Source organism: Sphaerodactylus townsendi, linkage group LG11 (genome assembly GCF_021028975.2).
Source record: "Sphaerodactylus townsendi isolate TG3544 linkage group LG11, MPM_Stown_v2.3, whole genome shotgun sequence".
In the NCBI taxonomy this organism is placed as follows: Eukaryota; Metazoa; Chordata; class Lepidosauria; order Squamata; family Sphaerodactylidae; genus Sphaerodactylus; species Sphaerodactylus townsendi.
The window spans coordinates 33718297-33736639 of NC_059435.1; the positions used below are offsets into that span (position 1 = coordinate 33718297).

The 18343-nt window shown below is 39.4% G+C and overlaps 1 protein-coding gene across 7 annotated transcripts in view; it reads left to right on the top strand.

Annotated features, from left to right (window-relative positions):
- SLC4A7 (solute carrier family 4 member 7) overlaps positions 1 to 18343 on the top strand; it is a 102871-nt gene that overhangs the window by 69482 nt on the left and 15046 nt on the right. For all 7 annotated transcript variants that reach the window (XM_048511642.1, XM_048511637.1, XM_048511639.1 and 4 more), the window contains 9 exons: positions 290 to 395; positions 1570 to 1731; positions 3963 to 4076; positions 5586 to 5747; positions 6910 to 7161; positions 9416 to 9484; positions 13731 to 13904; positions 14955 to 15086; positions 16763 to 16863. In XM_048511642.1, the coding sequence (XP_048367599.1) occupies positions 290 to 395; positions 1570 to 1731; positions 3963 to 4076; positions 5586 to 5747; positions 6910 to 7161; positions 9416 to 9484; positions 13731 to 13904; positions 14955 to 15086; positions 16763 to 16863 (1272 nt within the window). The remainder of the gene's footprint in view (positions 1 to 289; positions 396 to 1569; positions 1732 to 3962; positions 4077 to 5585; positions 5748 to 6909; positions 7162 to 9415; positions 9485 to 13730; positions 13905 to 14954; positions 15087 to 16762; positions 16864 to 18343) is intronic.

Here is an 18343-nt window from a genome sequence, read left to right on the forward strand (position 1 = left end):
CTCTTCTTTTTTTAATCTCTTTTTCTTTTAACATACCACTGTTAAGAAAAATGAGATCTTAAGTGACTGGTCATTAAAACCAGTTTGGCATTGCAGCTGAACTGCATGGTTCACTTATTTCAAATATGCACATCGTTTTCTGCCATAGTGGCATGCAGTTGCCTTTTTTTTTTGCACATTAAAATTGTCAGAACCAACATTTTAAAAACCACTGGAGTGCTCTCAGTGAATGTCTTTATTGTAATAAGATAAAACAGTGACTAAAATGGTTACATTTTAAATTTTCCAGATGTGTATGTTCAGAGCCACTGAATCCCAGCAATGAAACCCTGGAACTATGGATAAAGCATAACAAATCTGTAGATACCATATCATGGGCTAACCTTACCGTTAGTGTGAGTATCTTGAGTAAAAATATAAAACATCACGTTTCCAAATAACTGTAGGTACACATGGGTCTTATTTCCTGGGTTGGATCCTACCAGTTTTTCACTGTGTCTTTCCAGCTTCCGCTCCTCATTCAGACCTCATGCAGATATCCCAGATATGGCATTTTTGGTGATCAAACTCTTTCTTCCCTTTTTCACCAGCAGGAAAGCTGGCTGGAGCCTATGCTCAGTGTCCATTCATGCAGACCATTAGAAATATTTGCTCTATAGTATCATCTTATAGAATTTCTTAGGCAACCCAATGGCTTTCCATTTATAAAAAACCAACAGTACAACAATAGTAAAAAACCGATTTAAAAACATATACAGTACAGGAAATAAATGTTTTTAATGGGGATTTAGTAATCTATTTATATTGGAATCTAATTGTTTAGTTTTGATTGTGTTTAATTGTATTATGATTTAACTTTGTTGTACACCGCCCAGAGCCCTTCGGGGACAGGGCGATATAGAAAACTAAACAATAAATAAATAAAAAATAAATAAATCTACTGGCATTTAGTAATTTCCAGAAGAAAGTCTGCCACTATCATACAGAGAGAAGGATCAGGATTGTCCAGCAAGTAGTGTAATCTAAATAAATTGGGGAGATTGGGAAATGTAAAGGAGTAAGATTCACATACTTGGATCTGATTTCCTTGAATCTGAAACAGTGTAGTAATTGGTGGGCCAGAAGCTTTCCATTTATGCATTTTCATTATAACTGTGGAACAGAATCTATGGCCCCTTCCGCACACGCAAAATAACGCATTTTCAAACCACTTTCACAACTGTTTGCAAGTGGATTTTGCCATTCCGCACAGCTTCAAAGAGCATTGAAAGTAGTTTGAAAGTGCATTATTCTGCATGTGCAGAATGAGCCTATGATTTGCAAGACAAAAAAGAAAATAATTGCATCAGTTGATGTTCTCAGAAAATTAGATTAGAAGGCAAGAAGAAGAGTTTGGATTTATATCCCCCCTTTCTTTCCTGTGAGGAGACTCAAAGGGGCTTACAATCTCCTCCCCAATCTCCTCCCCAATTAAAAACCAGAACCTAATTAATGAACAAGTTTAATTGCTTTCTTGAATAAAACTAAATGTAACGTCTAACTTGTTTTTGTAAATGACTTGATTTACAGGAATGCAAGACCTATCATGGTGTGTTTCATGGATCAGCTTGTGGTCATCATGGTCCTTATTTCCCAGATGTCCTTTTTTGGTCTGTTATTTTATTTTTTACAACATTTTTCCTCTCTTCTTTCCTTAAGCAATTTAAGACCAAACGCTATTTTCCCACTAAGGTAATTATGATTGCATTTACATGTTTTCAGAATTCCTATATTGAGTATCTTATTGGCTAAAGAAAGGTTGCTATTTATAATTTAACCATGTTGTGTCCCTTAGTAAAAACAGAGCAAGGGAACACACAATGGCTTATTGTATGCATTTCAATAGAAGTAATTTGATTAGAATTTTGCAAGAAATCCAAGAAAGTCATCAAAGTCCATCTGTTATGATCAATCTTATATAATGTAGAGTAGAATACAACAAATGAAACATATGCTGACAAGGTGCCCGCAGAGCTGATTGTCTGGAGGAAGCAAGGAAATGTTTTTCAAAAATTATTGGTTGCTTCATTCCTTTCCTGCAATCACTGTGTAGAAGCAAAACAAATTTGTAAGTCTATGGCAAATAAAATATTTTAGCAGCTCTGTTTTTAGAAAGCTTTGGAACACCCATTCTTCTCAGGACATTACTGCACTGTTAATGTTGGGTTGATTTCATTCAATATCAAAAGTGGCATATTTCACTGGCTTGTTGCCCAAAAGAGTTTGGTTTTCCAATTATTATTAATGAGACTGAATTTACTGAGACGATATGCTATAAATCAGCTCATCAAACAATGGCACACAAACAACATTTGGAGCAGTTCAGTATAACTTTCTAAAGATCTTCAGTAAGACATGAATGAAGATGCTGTAACAAAGTTCTGTGAAAGTGAGTGGAATCTGCTGGCATACATGATTGCATTTTTGTAATAGATTGGAATGCCATTTAGTGCTCACAGAACAAAAAGGTTCAGGATAATTTTTATAAATGTTCTGTGGAAACACCTTGTGCCAGCCGCTATTTAAAGGCTGGTGCACATGCAAACCAACAATGATCTTTTAAAAAAACTCTTTAATATTGCTAAAAATCTTAAGATTTCAGAGGGAGGAGGATCATAATTAATCATAGTTAACGTAGTTCAGGACTGAAAGGAGGGAATGTGCAGTTCCATAACCTGTTTCTGCTCCTTTAGTCCAAGGCAACAGACTTTACTAAGTAAATGTAAAATTATACCTCAGTTGTACTAAATTTGTAATTCGTTGCAATGCTGGACAAATAACATTATCATTATCTGACCATTACCTCTAGATCAGGGGTAGGGAACCTTTAACACTCAAAGAGCCATTTGGACCCGTTTTCCACAGGAAAAGAAAACACCTGGAGCCGCAAATAATTTTTGATATTTAAAATAAAGATAACACTGTATATATTGGGTTTTTTAACCTTTTACTCTGCTCATTCTGAGAAGCACATGGATGCGTCCTCCCTGCTGCCTGCAGGGCGGGCAAGGATGGGGCCAGCGGCTCGGCTTCGCCGCTCCAATGGGGCGGGCGAGAGGGGAAGCCGGGCAATTGGTGCGCCCACCCTGCTGCCTGCAGGGCAGGCAAGGATGAAGCCAGCGGCTTGGCCTTGCCGGCCGCCGGGAAAGCGCGTGCCCCGCTAGAACAGGGCGGGCGAGAGGGGAAGCCGGGCAATTGGTAGACCCACCCTGCTGCCTGCAGGGCAGGCAAGGATGTAGCCGGTGGCTCGGCCTCACCGGCCACCGGGAAAGCACCCACCCCGCTCGAACAGGGAGGGCGAGAGGGGAAGCCCGCAGCACGGCCCAGCCAGCCACGGGCAATTGGTGTGCTTGCCCTGCTGCCTGCAGGGTGGGCAAGGATGAAGACAGCGGCTTGGCTCGTGGAGCCGCAGTGCAAGGGCAGAAGAGCCGCATGCGGCTCTTGAGCCGCAGGTTCCCTACCCCTGCTCTAGATAAATCACAATTTTGGCTAAAAAGGAATTTAACAGTAATGTAAAACCTATCATGGTGTGTTTCATGATACATGTATCTTTAAGATTTGCCTTAATTTGCCTTAGTTTGCAAGAACGAATCTGATTTTGGATAAATGTAATTCTGATGGCAAATTACCTTTGCAATATTAAAACTAGCAACTTTACCTTGTGCTAGTAGTTGCCCTTCCTCAGTTTTTTAATCTATAAATTAAAGGGAAATTAGTCAGCTACAGCTGTAACATGGCATAGTAATAATTCTTCTTAATCAATGAAATCCACACACCAACTTTAATGAGTTCATGTTACATTCCACAGAAAATTCAATACATCCTTTGGAAATATTGTGGGTTAGTAGGTTGTACCCACTCATCATTGCATGTTGCCTTCATTTGCAAGTTTTTTTTAACCAGGTCTCCCTTTTTTTTCCCAGGTGCGTTCTACAATAAGTGACTTTGCTGTATTTTTGACTATAGTGATCATGGTTTTTATTGATTACCTTGTGGGAGTTCCTTCTCCTAAACTTCATGTGCCTGAAAAATTTGAGGTAAGAGTTTCTTTCAAAAACAGATCTACAACTGTTATAAAGAGTTCTTAAATGCTGCTGATGAAACATAATGTTAGTGAATCTCCTGTGCACTTTTCAATATTATTTTATAAAGTTACTGCTAATATAATTGGAATAAACAACCAGATAGCATGTTTCAAGCGCTAAACAAGGATCAAGGCAAGCTTAAAGTTATGAACCCATTACGTATGATATTTAAAACATGAGTAAAAGAATAAAATAGACCTGGCTCTGATGAAAAAGAGAAATAGTCGGATAGCAGCACAGCAAAGTCTGCTCCATATCTACAGGTGATCTCAGCCCAGCATTTGTTAAACAGTGTGGGTGACAAGATGGAAGCTTGTAGGATCCCACAGCACAAATGCGAACTGTCCAAACCACTTTCCTTCTCTTGTAAATAGTATGGTAGAACCAAAGCAATGTTTCCCTGCACCCGACTCATTTAATCTATTCAAAATAATATCCTGGATGAAGGTATCAAAAGCTGCTAGGAATTGAGGAGAATCAATGCAGATATGTTTCCAATTTCTCATTTCCAGTGAATTATTGATAGGCACAATGACCAAGTTATTTTCTCCCAAACTGGCTGAGAAGCTGGATTTTAATGGGTCTAAATAATCAAACTCACGCTAAAGACCCAGGTTTTTTTCATGTACTTCTGTCCTACGTGTGCCTACATGCCTACATATGTTTATATAATGTTTCTTCAGTAAGATCCTTCCATCCTATGTATGCCTACATGCATACAGGATTACATAATTTTCCTAACATGTTTCTTCAGTAAGATCCTGTCAGCCAAGTATTATTTAAGTGTCTTCTGAGTATTCAAAGCATCACACTGTTAGCTTGGCTTAAAAATTTGTTCTGCCTCTTCCATAGTAGATTGAGATGTTTTACATGAAAAACTCTGTAGTAAGTGGGCTGTTTGTATGATGTTATGCCACATTAAATGAACTACTCTGTTCCACAATGTTGTTTTTTGTGGTTGTTTTTGGTTTTAAAATATACTATCAGAATAAGGAAACGTTATATCTTCTTTAATTCCATTTCATATGGTTCAGTTCTTTTAATGCAATGTGTTGTCATTGGTGATCTGAGGTATTCTTTACTCATCCCACATTATCTGGATTAGTTTACACAGAACTTTGGGGAAGTGTTAGCATTCTTAAGTTATTTAGTACAAACAGAGTAAATGTAAAGTTAGTAATAATTCAAATGGATGTTGTGGGTTTTCTAGGTTGCATGGCCTTGTTCCAGTAGTATTTTCTCCTGACGTTTCGCTTGTATCTGTGGCTGGCATCACAGATTCAGGTGAAACGTTAGGAGAAAATACTACTGGAACATGGCCATATAACCTGGAAAACCCACACCATCCTAGTGATTCTGGTCATGAAAGCCTTTGACAATACAGTAATTCAAATGTTTTCTTTATAAGTAATACAGGACCTGCTTTGTTTTTATTAATTTTTAATATCAATCTTTTTCTAGCCCACACGAAGTGATCGGGGATGGCTCATAGACCCTCTAGGGCCTAACCCTTGGTGGACACTCATGGTAGCTGCAGTTCCTGCTTTACTCTGTACCATTCTAATTTTTATGGACCAGCAAATTACAGCAGTCATCATAAACAGAAAGGAACACAAGCTTAAGGTAATTTATTGTTTTCATTTTCTGATACAAATTGTGAATGCCCAAATGAACTCCACCATTACAAAGTTTTTTAAAAAAATATTCAGCATAGTTAGGCAACTAGAAACAAAATTAATAGTAGACAGTATTTAGCCTGAAACTTTCAAAAAGGTGAACAGCAATTAATTTTTATGTATTGTCGAAGGCTTTCACAGCCGGAATAATTGAGGTGCTGTGTGATTTCCAGGCTGTATGCCTGTGTTCTAGCAGCATTCTCTCCTGACATTTCACCTGCATCTGTGGCTGGCATCTTCAGAGGCATCATCAGAGGATCCTCTGAAGATACCAGCCACAGATGCAGGCGAAATGTCAGGAGAGAATGCTGCTAGAACACGGCCATACAGCCTGGAAACCACACAGCACCTCAGCAATGAATTTTATTTTTATTTATTTTAAACATTTTTATCTTACCATTCCCCGCAGTGTAAGATCCCCAAGGCAGAGAACAATCAAACCAACTTCTAAAATATAAAATATAAAACAGTTAACAATTAAAACATGTAAACATATGTAAAAAGTGACTAGTAAATATATGCAGTTGAAAACTTTGATGTCCCTGGTATATAGAGCTATGGATGTAGGATGGAAAAGAAGAGTAAATAACGGGCCTCTTGATGATTGGAAGTATTTTTCCTTCTACAGCTATATTTGGAGTAGATTCTGCACACATATTCCACCTCATAATAAGGACCACATAAGTAACTTTACTGAGGGTTTTTATGGAATCAAATCTGGGTTTTTTGGCTTCCACATACATGACCTTGGGGCATTGCCAGAACATCTGTGTTTACTATACTATTGGCAATCTGTATTTGGCATATTGCTCAGCTGTGGGTTCTCTCTTTTTCTCCCCCTGTAGCTACAAGGTTGAATTCAGTGAATGTCTAGCTGGTGTTCCAGAAAGTAGATACTATCATTTTGTAGGGTTTAGCTGAACACCCACCCTGATTCTAGTCTACTCTATTCAGTGTTTCACAGTTTAGCAGTTTGAAAATCTATGTTCGTCACAGATTGTAACAATTAAGGATATTTCCGATCCTTTTGTGGAAACTTAAAAGGTATTTTGTTGCCATGTTTGATACATGGTTAGTTTAGTCAGAAATATGTGTGTTTGATTCCACAGAAAGGCTGTGGCTATCATCTTGATCTGCTCATGGTTGGCATTATGCTAGGAATATGCTCCATAATGGGCCTGCCTTGGTTTGTGGCTGCTACTGTTCTTTCTATAAGTCACGTCAACAGTTTAAAAGTCGAATCTGAGTGCTCTGCTCCTGGAGAGCAGCCGAAGTTTCTGGGAATCCGTGAACAGAGAGTAACGGGATTAATGATCTTTGTTCTAATGGGAATGTCAGTGTTCATGACTTCAATATTAAAGGTAAGAAATAAACATTTTAATTTACTTAGCGTTTCAAAATCCTCCCTGGATTGAGTAAACTGGAGTGAGTAGGAAATAACTCATTCCAGCCTAACTAGTGTGGATTTTGCCCTCAAATAGCCAAACTTTAATAAAATGTAAGACAAGGGAATCATTTGTATGTGATACTAAGTGGGTAGCATAAAATGGCATGCCCAGATGCTTCAACAGCTGTCTGGAGAGGGGTTGGAATTATTACCAGATAGAAGTAAATGTCCTGCTGATTAACAGTGCAGTCCTGTGAACATTTCTTGCAGTTATGCCCCATTGAGTAAACCTGAGTTAGGATTCTGGGTAGACGTGCTTAGGATTGATCTCCCAAGAAAAACATTCTGAAGCAAGTTTTTGCTTGTAAGCTCTGTTAGGATTTTTGAGTCTGCTCTTAGCCTCTAACAGCACAGAGATTTTGAATTTTAAGTGGATGTGTCCTTAAACACAGAGAAGGGATGCTGTCAATGGTCCCTCTAACTGTGGTAGGGAACTGTGCAGAAGTTCTTTACCTCTGCATGGAAGTGAGATGTCTGTGTTACACCAATCATTTGCAAATAGATTTTTCTATGTAAACAAGATGATCCACCTGTAAATGATTGCTGTAGTGCAATGACAGTGTAGGTCAGTGATGCTGAACCTTTTAGAAACTGAGTGCCAGGGGCAGAGCGAGGCAAAACTGCACCTGGGGCACGTGTGCACACTGTGCCCCTTCCTTGCTCCTGCTCTGCCCTGGAATGCCCCGGAATGTCCCGAAACACCCTTGCCCTGCCCTGGAACACCCTTGCCACACCCCCGCAGGGGTGCGCACCCAGTACGTTGCGCACCCCTCGTCCCCTTGGCGGTATGCCACTGCCGAGTGCCCAAACTGGGGGACAGCTCATGTGCCCACAAAGAGGGCTCTGAGTGCCACCTCTGGCACCAGTGCCATACGTTTGCCACCACTGGTGTAGGTCCTAGTGATGTATAGGTACAATTTACATTAAGATATCAACCTCAAATGAATGCTATTCTAGCAGGGATAAACTGTCAAAGTTGAGCAATAATTTCTGGAATTATTTTTCTGTGGAGATCCCTCATCTGCCTTTAAAAAATACTATCTATGTGGTCTAGATTTGTGTGACTTTATATACAGAGAGTTGTTTTGTTTCAGACTTGCCATACACAACTTATTTTCTTTGCCATTTAAGAATTCTGACAGTTGAAATGTGATGGTTGGGATATTTTTAAATTTCGGGCTGACTGTCTGCCCACAAGTAATGTGGGAGCTAATGCTATTTGTGATGTGGCTATATCAGATTTAACAAAGTAATTGATAATAGTTATAGAATTTCAGATTATGTAACAGTCTATACTGGTTGCATAGTGTGTCTTGAACACTGGGGTATTTTGACACTAGAATAGGACACCACCTTAGAAGTTCTGGTATTTTGGACTGAGTCCCAGGCAGAGGCATAGCTAGGCCAGAGTGCGCCTGGTGCACACTCTGGCTTTTTCCCCCCCCCTTCCCCCCGTGGCACCCCCCCCCCCGCTGTCTGCTCTAGGTATTAGTGTCCCCATAGAGCTGACCAAGGATTAGATGGCACGAGCTATTTGACTGACAGGGGTTCACGTGACTTGCTTCCTGTGACTGAATGCATAGCAACTGGCAGACCAGAAGGGGTAAAGGACCTTTCCCTATATGCCACATTTGTAGTGTGTGTGTCCCACATCAAATATGTCTGTGGAGGGGCCTAAGTAATTTATCCTTGTAAAATAATTGAACACTAATTGGGGGTAGGGAAAATAGCCTCAGAAGAAAAGCTCAAGTGTAATGTTAATAATTGGTTTGTTTTTGACAATTTTTCTTATCCATTCCCAGATTGGCTTTCTTAGAACAAAAATAGCTGTTGAGTTTTGTTGCATTCATTTATTTCCAATATTTGATTGGGCTCATAGGATACTGAAGGGTTAACATTTGACTTAATTTAATTAATTTGACTTAATTGCATTGACATACATTTGTTGTACATGCCAAAGTTCTGATTGGAAATCAGGCTTTAACTTACTATATAATGCTCCTCTTTTTAGGTCTGGTAGCCAAATTTTTTTTGATGAAAGTACAGTTTTGTAACAGCTTCTGGATGAAGTGCTTGAGACTGAAAATTTCACTTTGTATTTACGGAATAATCCATTGTCAAAGTGACGTTCCATGGTCTCAGGTTTAAACATTGACTTTTCTCCACAGTTTATTCCAATGCCAGTCTTGTATGGTGTTTTTCTTTACATGGGAGTATCCTCATTAAAAGGCATCCAGGCAAGTTCTGTTTTAATTATGTAATGTCTTCTAAAATTGTCTTGTACAATGAAAGCTAGAAATGAGATCAAGTGATGAAATAGTTTAATTAACTGATAGAGTAGGGAATAAAACATGAGCCAGAAGTGACCTTCATAGTCCAAGCATTATGCCACCCTGACCTTCATAGTCCAAGCATTATGCCACTCTGTTGCATAAGCAAAAAACAGGATCATGGGCACAAAAGGAAAATGAATGCATTGGTGTCTGCAGGTATAGAACATATGTGTGTGGGGGTTCTCGTGTCCCATTCTGTTCTGTAGGCCAATGTAAAAGGGGCTACAGTCCTGAGACACAGACTAAAGAACATAAGAACATAAGAACATAAGAACAAGCCAGCTGGATCAGACCAAAGTCCATCTAGTCCAGCTCTCTGCTACTCGCAGTGGCCCACCAGGTGCCTTTGGGAGCTCACATGTAGGATGTGAACGCAATGGCCTTCTGCGGCTGTTGCTCCCGATCACCTGGTCTGTTAAGGCATTTGCAATCTCAGATCAAAGAGGATCAAGATTGGTAGCCATAAATCGACTTCTCCTCCATAAATCTGTCCAAGCCCCTTTTAAAGCTATCCAGGTTAGTGGCCATCACCACCTCCTGTGGCAGCATATTCCAAACACCAATCACACGTTGCGTGAAGAAGTGTTTCCTTTTATTAGTCCTAATTCTTCCCCCCAGCATTTTCAATGAATGCCCCTGGTTCTAGTATTGTGAGAAAGAGAGAAAAATTTCTCTCTGTCAACATTTTCTACCCCATGCATAATTTTGTAGACTTCAATCATATCCCCCCTCAGCCGCCTCCTCTCCAAACTAAAGAGTCCCAAACGCTGCAGCCTCTCCTCATAGGGAAGGTGCTGCAGTCCCTCAATCATCCTTGTTGCCCTTCTCTGCACTTTTTCTATCTCCTCAATATCCTTTTTGAGATGCGGCGACCAGAACTGGACACAGTACTCCAAGTGCGGTCGCACCACTGCTTTATATAAGGGCATGACAATCTTTGCAGTTTTATTCTCAATTCCTTTTCTAATGATCCCCAGCATAGAGTTTGCCTTTTTCACAGCTGCCATGCATTGAGTTGACATTCCCATGGAACTATCAACTAAGATGCCTAAATCCCTTTCCTGGTCTGTGACTGATAGCACTGACCCCTGTAGCGTGTATGTGAAGTTTGGATTTTTTGCCCCTATGTGCATCACTTTACATTTTGCTACATTGAACTGCATTTGCCATTTCTGAGCCCACTCACCTAATTTATCAAGGTCGGCTTGGAGCTCTTCGCAATCCTTTGTGGTTCTCACCACCCTACATAATTTGGTATCATCTGCAAACTTGGCCACCACGCTACCCACCCCTACTTCCAGATCATTTATGAATAGGTTAAAGAGCACTGGTCCCAAAACGGATCCTTGGGGGACACCACTCCCCACATCTCTCCATTGTGAGAACTTCCCATTTACACCCACTCTTTGTTTCCCTGTTTCTCAACCAGTTTTTTTAATCCATAGGAGGACTTCCCCTCTTATTCCTTCATTAAGCTGAGTTTTTCTCAATAGTCTCTGGTGAGGAACTTTGTCAAAAGCCTTTTGGAAATCCAAGTAGACAATGTCCAATCGGTTTACTCCCTGTCCACATGCCTGTTTACACCCCTCAAAAGAACTCTAGTAAGTTTGTAAGACAGGATTTGCCTCTGCAAAAGCCATGCTGATTCTTTCTCAGCAGGTCTTGCTTTTCTACATGTTTTATAATTTTATCTTTAATGATAGATTCTACTAATTTTACCAGAAAGGAACAGAATGTCAAACTGACTGGCCTTGTATATTTCCAGGGTCCCCCTAAGATCCTTTCTTAAAGAGTGGCGTGACATTGGCCATCTTCCAGTCTTCAGGGATGGAGCCTGATTTCAGGGAGAAGTTGCATATTAAAGAGTGAGAAAGATCTGAAGCAATTTCATAGCTTGAGCTCTTTAAGAACTCTTGGGTGATGCAATCTGGGCCAGGGGATTTGAAGTAACATTTAGTTTATCAATGGCTGCCAGAACTTCTTCCTTGTCTACCACTATCTTCGCTAGTTCCCTCGGATTAGCCTCCTGGGTTAGAAGCTTGGTTCCAGGTGCAGGAATGTTCCTCACCTCCTCTTGGAGTGAAAGACAGATGTAAAGAGATTCATTCAGCTTCTCTGCAATCTCCCCTGCCATCTTTTTTAGCACACCCTTTGTTCCTTTGTCATCTAACTTGGGCCTACCGCTTCCCTTGCTGGCTTCCTGCTTTTGATGTACCTTGAAAGAACTGGTTTGTTGCTGGTCTTGATGTTCGCGATGACCATGCGTTCCTCATAAATCCTTTTTTGCCTCCCTTACAGCTCCATCCCCAACTTGCTATCTCTTTTTGCCACCATTTGTGTTCCCTCTCCATATTCTTTGCATCAGCCAAACTGGACTTCCATTTTTCTAAAAGACATTTTCTTTTTTTCTTGATAATTTCCTCCAACCTCTCTTGTTAACCATGGTGAAGCTTTCTTTTTTTGGACTGGGTGCTGCCTTTTTTTCTAACCTGTGGAACACATTCCAGCTGAGCTTTTTAAGACTGTGTTTTTTAAATAACCTCCAAGCATCCTGGACAGTTTTGACTCTCTTGATTTTCCCTTTCAGCTTCCTGCGCACTATCCCCCTCATCTTTGAGAAATTTCCCTTTCTGAAGGCGAATGTAACTACATTAGTAGTTGCCACTTGTTCGCGATTCTTGGAGATTACTGAATCTGGACAACATTGTGAATTATCGCTGTTCCCTATCGGCTCCAACAACACTGACTTCCTTGCAATTCAGGTTTGCTAGGTCCCACATAGAATTAGATCTAGGATCACCTCTCCCCTGGTTGGTTCCACAACCATCTGCTCGAAGCCACAGTCATTTAGCATATCCAGGAATGCTCTCTCCCTTACTATGACCTGAACATGCATTTTTTCCAGTTTATATGGGGATAGTTAAAATCACCCATTACCACTACATTTTGTTGTTGGTTGGCCTCTCTAATTTCTTTTTTTCCATCTCAGAATCCTCTTGTGCACTTTGGTCAGGGGGACGATAATATATGTTCCTAATATTAAACTGTATCCTTCACACCTGAGTATTGATATCCTCACAGTGATTCTGTAGGGCAACCAGCTCCCTTTGCCAAATTGTCTATTTTTTATGTGATACTATGCTCTCTTGATGATGTAAAAGGCAACTCTCACCCCCAATGTCATCCAATACCTATCAACTTCCTATAGAGCCCTGCTTAGCCTGGTATAACAGCATCCCACTGGTTCTCCTCATTCCACCATGTCTCTGTAATGCCCACTATATCAAAGTCCTCCTTCAAAACTCTGTACTCTAGCTCCCCCATTTTAGGTCGAATGCTTCTACTATTAGCATAGAGACACCTGTATACCCTGTCTCTGTCCTTAACCTGGGATTTATGTGCTTTACCCTCAAGTCTTTTGTAGACACTATCCCTTGTCACATGCACATTGCTATGTTCCTCGCTTCCTTCCTTCCTAAAGGAAGCAAAACCTGCTTTCACTTTCAAGTAATGGATCATGAAAGGATGAGGGCAGGGTTAACTCCTACTCTACTGGTATCTTTGTATCTTACTCTTTCTCATATAAGCAGATGCAATTAATGTTTACAGTGAAAGATATATACACTTGGAACAATATTGTTGTAAGGCCAATTGCTTGGCATTCCTGAGACAGAAACCCATAGAGGAGACTAATATCCTTTTAAAATTATTGTTAAGTCAGACCAGGGTAACAAGGAGGAGCAATTTGTTTATGATAGTTCTCCTACTTTCTCCCCCAAATTGTTACTAGATTATTCAAGGGAAAAAGATGATGTAAAAGAATTACTTCCTAAGTAAATATTCTGGAATGGGAAGAGGGTGAGACGGAACTTTTCTAAAACATGCTTGTTTCAGAAAGACAATTCAAATTTTAGGGGGCCTAACATTGTGAAATATAAACAGTTGATCAGAATTTTTCATAAGCTAACCAACTCTTTTGAAGATATCGCAACAGTTAAGAATTTAACATTAATGCTTTAAATATTTGGCCAATATTTGACTGAACCAGTGTTTTATATGGAAATGACCAATGCTACCTAACTTCATATTTATACATTTGCATATTTTAATTTTCTTCAAGGATTTTCTAATTTTTTTCTTCTAAATTTAGTTTTTTGATCGCATCAAACTGTTTGGAATGCCTGCCAAGCATCAGCCGGATTTGATCTACCTGCGGTATGTGCCTCTCTGGAAGGTCCATATATTTACAGTAGTTCAGCTTACTTGTCTTGTTCTTCTGTGGGCAATTAAAGCCTCTGCAGCTGCTGTTGTTTTTCCTATGATGGTAAGTTAACCAAGAACATTCCATTATCAACTATTATTTTTGCTAAACTAGTTTCTAGACTCAAAGAACAGTTCACTAGAATTCTGTTTTATGTAATTTTATTTCTGTACTGGAGGGTTGTTTTTTTAAAAAAACCTAAGGCTCAATGGAACCTCAGACTCTCTCCCCAGCTCATAAACTAAGAGGCAAGGCACAGAAGAAGGCAGCCCAATCCATGGGGGGAAGGGAAATGGGTTTTGAGAGTGGCAGAGGGCTGCACCAGTACATTTATCCCTTCCACCAGTGTAAGGGTCACCCATGCTGGCAGAGAAAGCAAAAACACCAGCATCCAGCTGCTTCACAGCTCCACGGTAGGCAAACCTGGAAATGGGTGTGGCTGCAGAGCTATGTTGGTGTCCAAGCGGATGGCAGAGCAGGGTAAGGTGAGCCGGGGCATTCCTGAGGGTGGAGGTAATTTTAGTTGGCTTCCACTGGCATTCCAGCCTGGGAATGCCTTCCTCCGAGTTTGCAGGCTTTTCCCACACAAATGTGAGGCGTAAGCTTGTTTCGGGTATGTAGTGCTTTAGGCAGCAGGATGGTTTTCAGATTTCTTCCTTTCCACACCTTCTGAAGCTGCTGCTGCAGCACTCCCCCATCCCATCTGGATTGCGCTGTAAGATGGTGGAAGACAGGTTGACAATGCTCACCATGAAGGGATTATTTGTAAATAAGCTTTGCTTCCATTTATGGCCAGACTGATCTTCCCTCACTAGGATGGAAGTTGTGCAACTATTCAGTGGCCCTTGGTAACATGACTTCCTTCAGGGACCACAGTGTTTATCCTTTCCTCTATGCACTTATCTGGCACAGGATAATTCAGAATGGTGTGTTCACTGGCAGGGAGCAAGAGAAGCAAGTTTTGCTGTGCCCACTCCTTGTTTTCCCAGTTGCTGAGGGCGTACTGTTAGTGGATTTCTTTCTAGCAGGAAGAAAGGGATCAAGCTATTAGTTCGTTTTGATTTTCTCTGTAGTGTACTGATCTGTACATGGTCTTTAAAAATTGTTTTTAAGGTATTAGCTCTGGTTTTCATTCGCAAACTTATGGATTTGTGTTTCACCAAACGGGAACTCAGTTGGCTTGATGATCTTATGCCAGAAAGTAAAAAGAAGAAGGAAGATGACAAAAAGAAAAAAGCAAAGGAAGTAAGTAGAACAGTCATATTAACATAAGAATACATTACTTTAAAAAATGAAAGCTGTAGATCCTTTTTATGATCAGTCCTGTACCATTTCAGAATCTGTATGAGTAGAAATACAATAGCAGGAAATGTTATTGGTTTTACAAAATATATTCATGAGCTCTAAGCCATGATATTAATAAAAATCTCAGCTATAAGCCAATCTCAAGTTATGCTGCAAGGACTTTTGAAACTGATTAGAACAATGCCTGCCCATACCTGTGTATTAGCAGCTTGTGCCCTCACTTTGTGGAATATTTGATGAGGTCAAGGAGGTTTCTCCAGTCCATAGAATATGCAAAATGGATGACATTTAGAGGGCATTTTTCAAAGGGGACATTTTTATCAGGGTCTAATACACTTTAGAATACAGTTTAATGTCTGTGCTAATTTACTAGAGTATTGTAGGTATTTTTATTGTATTGTTGGTTTAAATTTTTGTAATCCACTTTGTGTCTTTGTGAGAAAGGCAGGCCATAAATGAAGTAAGTAATTAAATATTAACATTTAATGAGAGCAAAACTTAAAATATACCACTGCTGAACCTGTTTCCAGTATGCACAAGCCAATACCACTATTGGATAGAAGAGTACAATAGTTATGTCATCGGGTGCTGTTCCACATGGTTTCTGGCTTTAGGGATATGGGGCACAACTGTGGAAGGTACAGGGGATATCTGTAAGAGGTGGAGCTCAGCAAGCAGAATACTGCCTACAGTTTGGATTCCAGCCCTTATTATATGTGTCAGGTAACCTGAGCCACTTTTGTAAACCCTTAAAAGAAAGGTTTTCTACTTAAGACTAAACTATTAGGCATGCAAAGGCTTCCACTGCATGTACTGGGACTTCTTTAAGGCTGACTGAAGATTAATTTACACTCTGAAGTGGGATATTTCAGAAGGGGTTAGCGTTTTTAGTCTGTTTTACCAAAATAAAACACAGGTCCAGTGGCACCTTAAAGACTACCAGCATTTATTTCAACATGACCTGTTATGGGTCAGCTGAAAGCACATATTGAAATCAACATTGGTAGTCTTTGAGGAACTTCTAGATTTTTGCTTTATTTTGAAGTGGGAGCATGTCATAAACAAGTAGTGCAACAACTCTTACTTGGAGAAAAATAACTTTTCTGCTTGCTCAGTTCTGAAATCCTGGATCCATCCTCCCTTTAGATTTCACATGTGCTGTACAAGTACTGGTGAATAGAATTGAACTATATCTAGAGTTTGGCTTAGTAAACCCTTTAAATTTCTATAGGTCGCCAAAGTTGTCAGTCTTGTTGGGTGGCCCACTAGTTCCCCCCCTTGTAAGAGGTTTGTGAACTTCATTAAAAGCCACTGCTGAAGTTTACCCAGATACTAGGGTGAGCTTGTTAAATAACATTGAGAGCAATTTCTATGTGAAGAAAACTTGAACGTCACTGCTTGTCCCAGGGATTCTAGTTTGTGGTCCAAATATGACTGTGGATAGGTACTGGATGTAACTAGGTGCAATGATGTTGTAGTACAATTATGTACTCAAAGTACATCTTTGTGGCCATGTGTCTCTGTTTTTACATTATACAGGACCTTGTTTTAGATTTCTGGTTCTTGTAGCTTAAAATAACTTGTTAAATATGTATTGGATAATGTGTAACTTTCAGGAAGCTGAACGAATGTTTCAGACAGTGGACAGTGAAACTGTACACCTTCCATTTGGAAGAAGCGATGTGTTAGAGATTCCTGTGAAAGCTCTAAAATACAGGTGTGATATATCCCTATTTTCATTTAAATTTTATATAGCTTTTATATTTGATGTTGCCTTAAATGACATATTTTAACACACTTGAATGAACATTGCAAAATCTGGGATTCCATTAGCTGGGGAATATGCTCTCGGAGGAGTTAATGATATCTTTATAAATAAGCTAATTGTTTTATGTTTTCAAATTACTTATTTCTTACTCACATGACCCTTTTGAACAGATCCGATGACTCAATTCCAACCAGCTCTCAGGGTGAAGAAACTGTTTTGGTCAGTTCTTTGTAGTGTGGTGGCATGCATGGCTACTGATATGAAAGGCATTGAAGATACTAAATATAAGTTACCTGAGCCATATGTTTACCAGCTACCTAAACAATTTTTTTAAGTCTGAACATTTCCTAAAGGTATATGCTTAACATTGAAATAATCTTTGATAGCAAAACTGGCCAAATTTCTTAAATTCCACAAATAACACACATGCTTATTTACTTTTAAGTCCAGACGTATGTAATTTTGGCTGTAATCCTCAGAACATGTTTTTGGAAATAAGCGCCACTGAATAAAATGGAACTGAGTTCTAAGTAGATAGGAAGGTTTGCTTCCATAGTTATTAATTTGTGACTTAGTAAAATTTTCAGACTGGGTTTATGACAAATTCAAGCAAGAATCCCTCTTTAGAAGGGAGAATATGAAAGGCTGACTCTGATTAGCTTGAAAGCTATAGCACTTGTGCCTTTACAGTGTTTAAAGCAGTCTGAATCAGTAGTTTAGTATCCTTTTCACTTCCAAAGGGTATCTATGCCTGCTTAAAGTTAAGGGAAAGGGATTGTTTTGACAATGTTGTTATCTTTCCTCAAAGAGGTATGAATTTCAAGTGCTTCTGACAAAGCTGTAATGGAATACCAAGCTTTAATCAATTTATCACAGAAAAGACCCCTTTTTGCTAAGACTTGTAGTTATCCAGTTACATACAAGAAAAAGTGTTCACTCTCCATTTAGCCATTTTATTGTGGAATTATTGCATTGTAAATTTAAATACAAGCCTTAGTACAAATCCAAGACGTATGTTAAAATGTCTTTGCAAAATACAAGATACTGCATAAACAAACATAGTGAAATAAGTCCTATGAGATTCTTAAAAAAAATAACGGTTACAGTTGTTCCTATATGTTCTGTTGAAAGAAGAAATTATCAATTTGATTTGGATTCTGACTTGGCATTAGTAGTCAAACATCATTTCTATGAATACTTCAATTACATTCTATAGTTGAATTCACCTGAAAAGTTAAGCATACTTTTTGCTGTTTAAAACATACCTTTTAACTTTGCAACCTTTATTATAGTTCGTTGGTAAAAAAAAATACAATCTTTAGAACTGTATTAAATTAAACATTCTTCTGGTGGCTGTGTAAATAGATAACCTAAGGCTCAAATGAAATAAACAGCATGACACATAATTAAAGCTATTGCAAGGCACTGA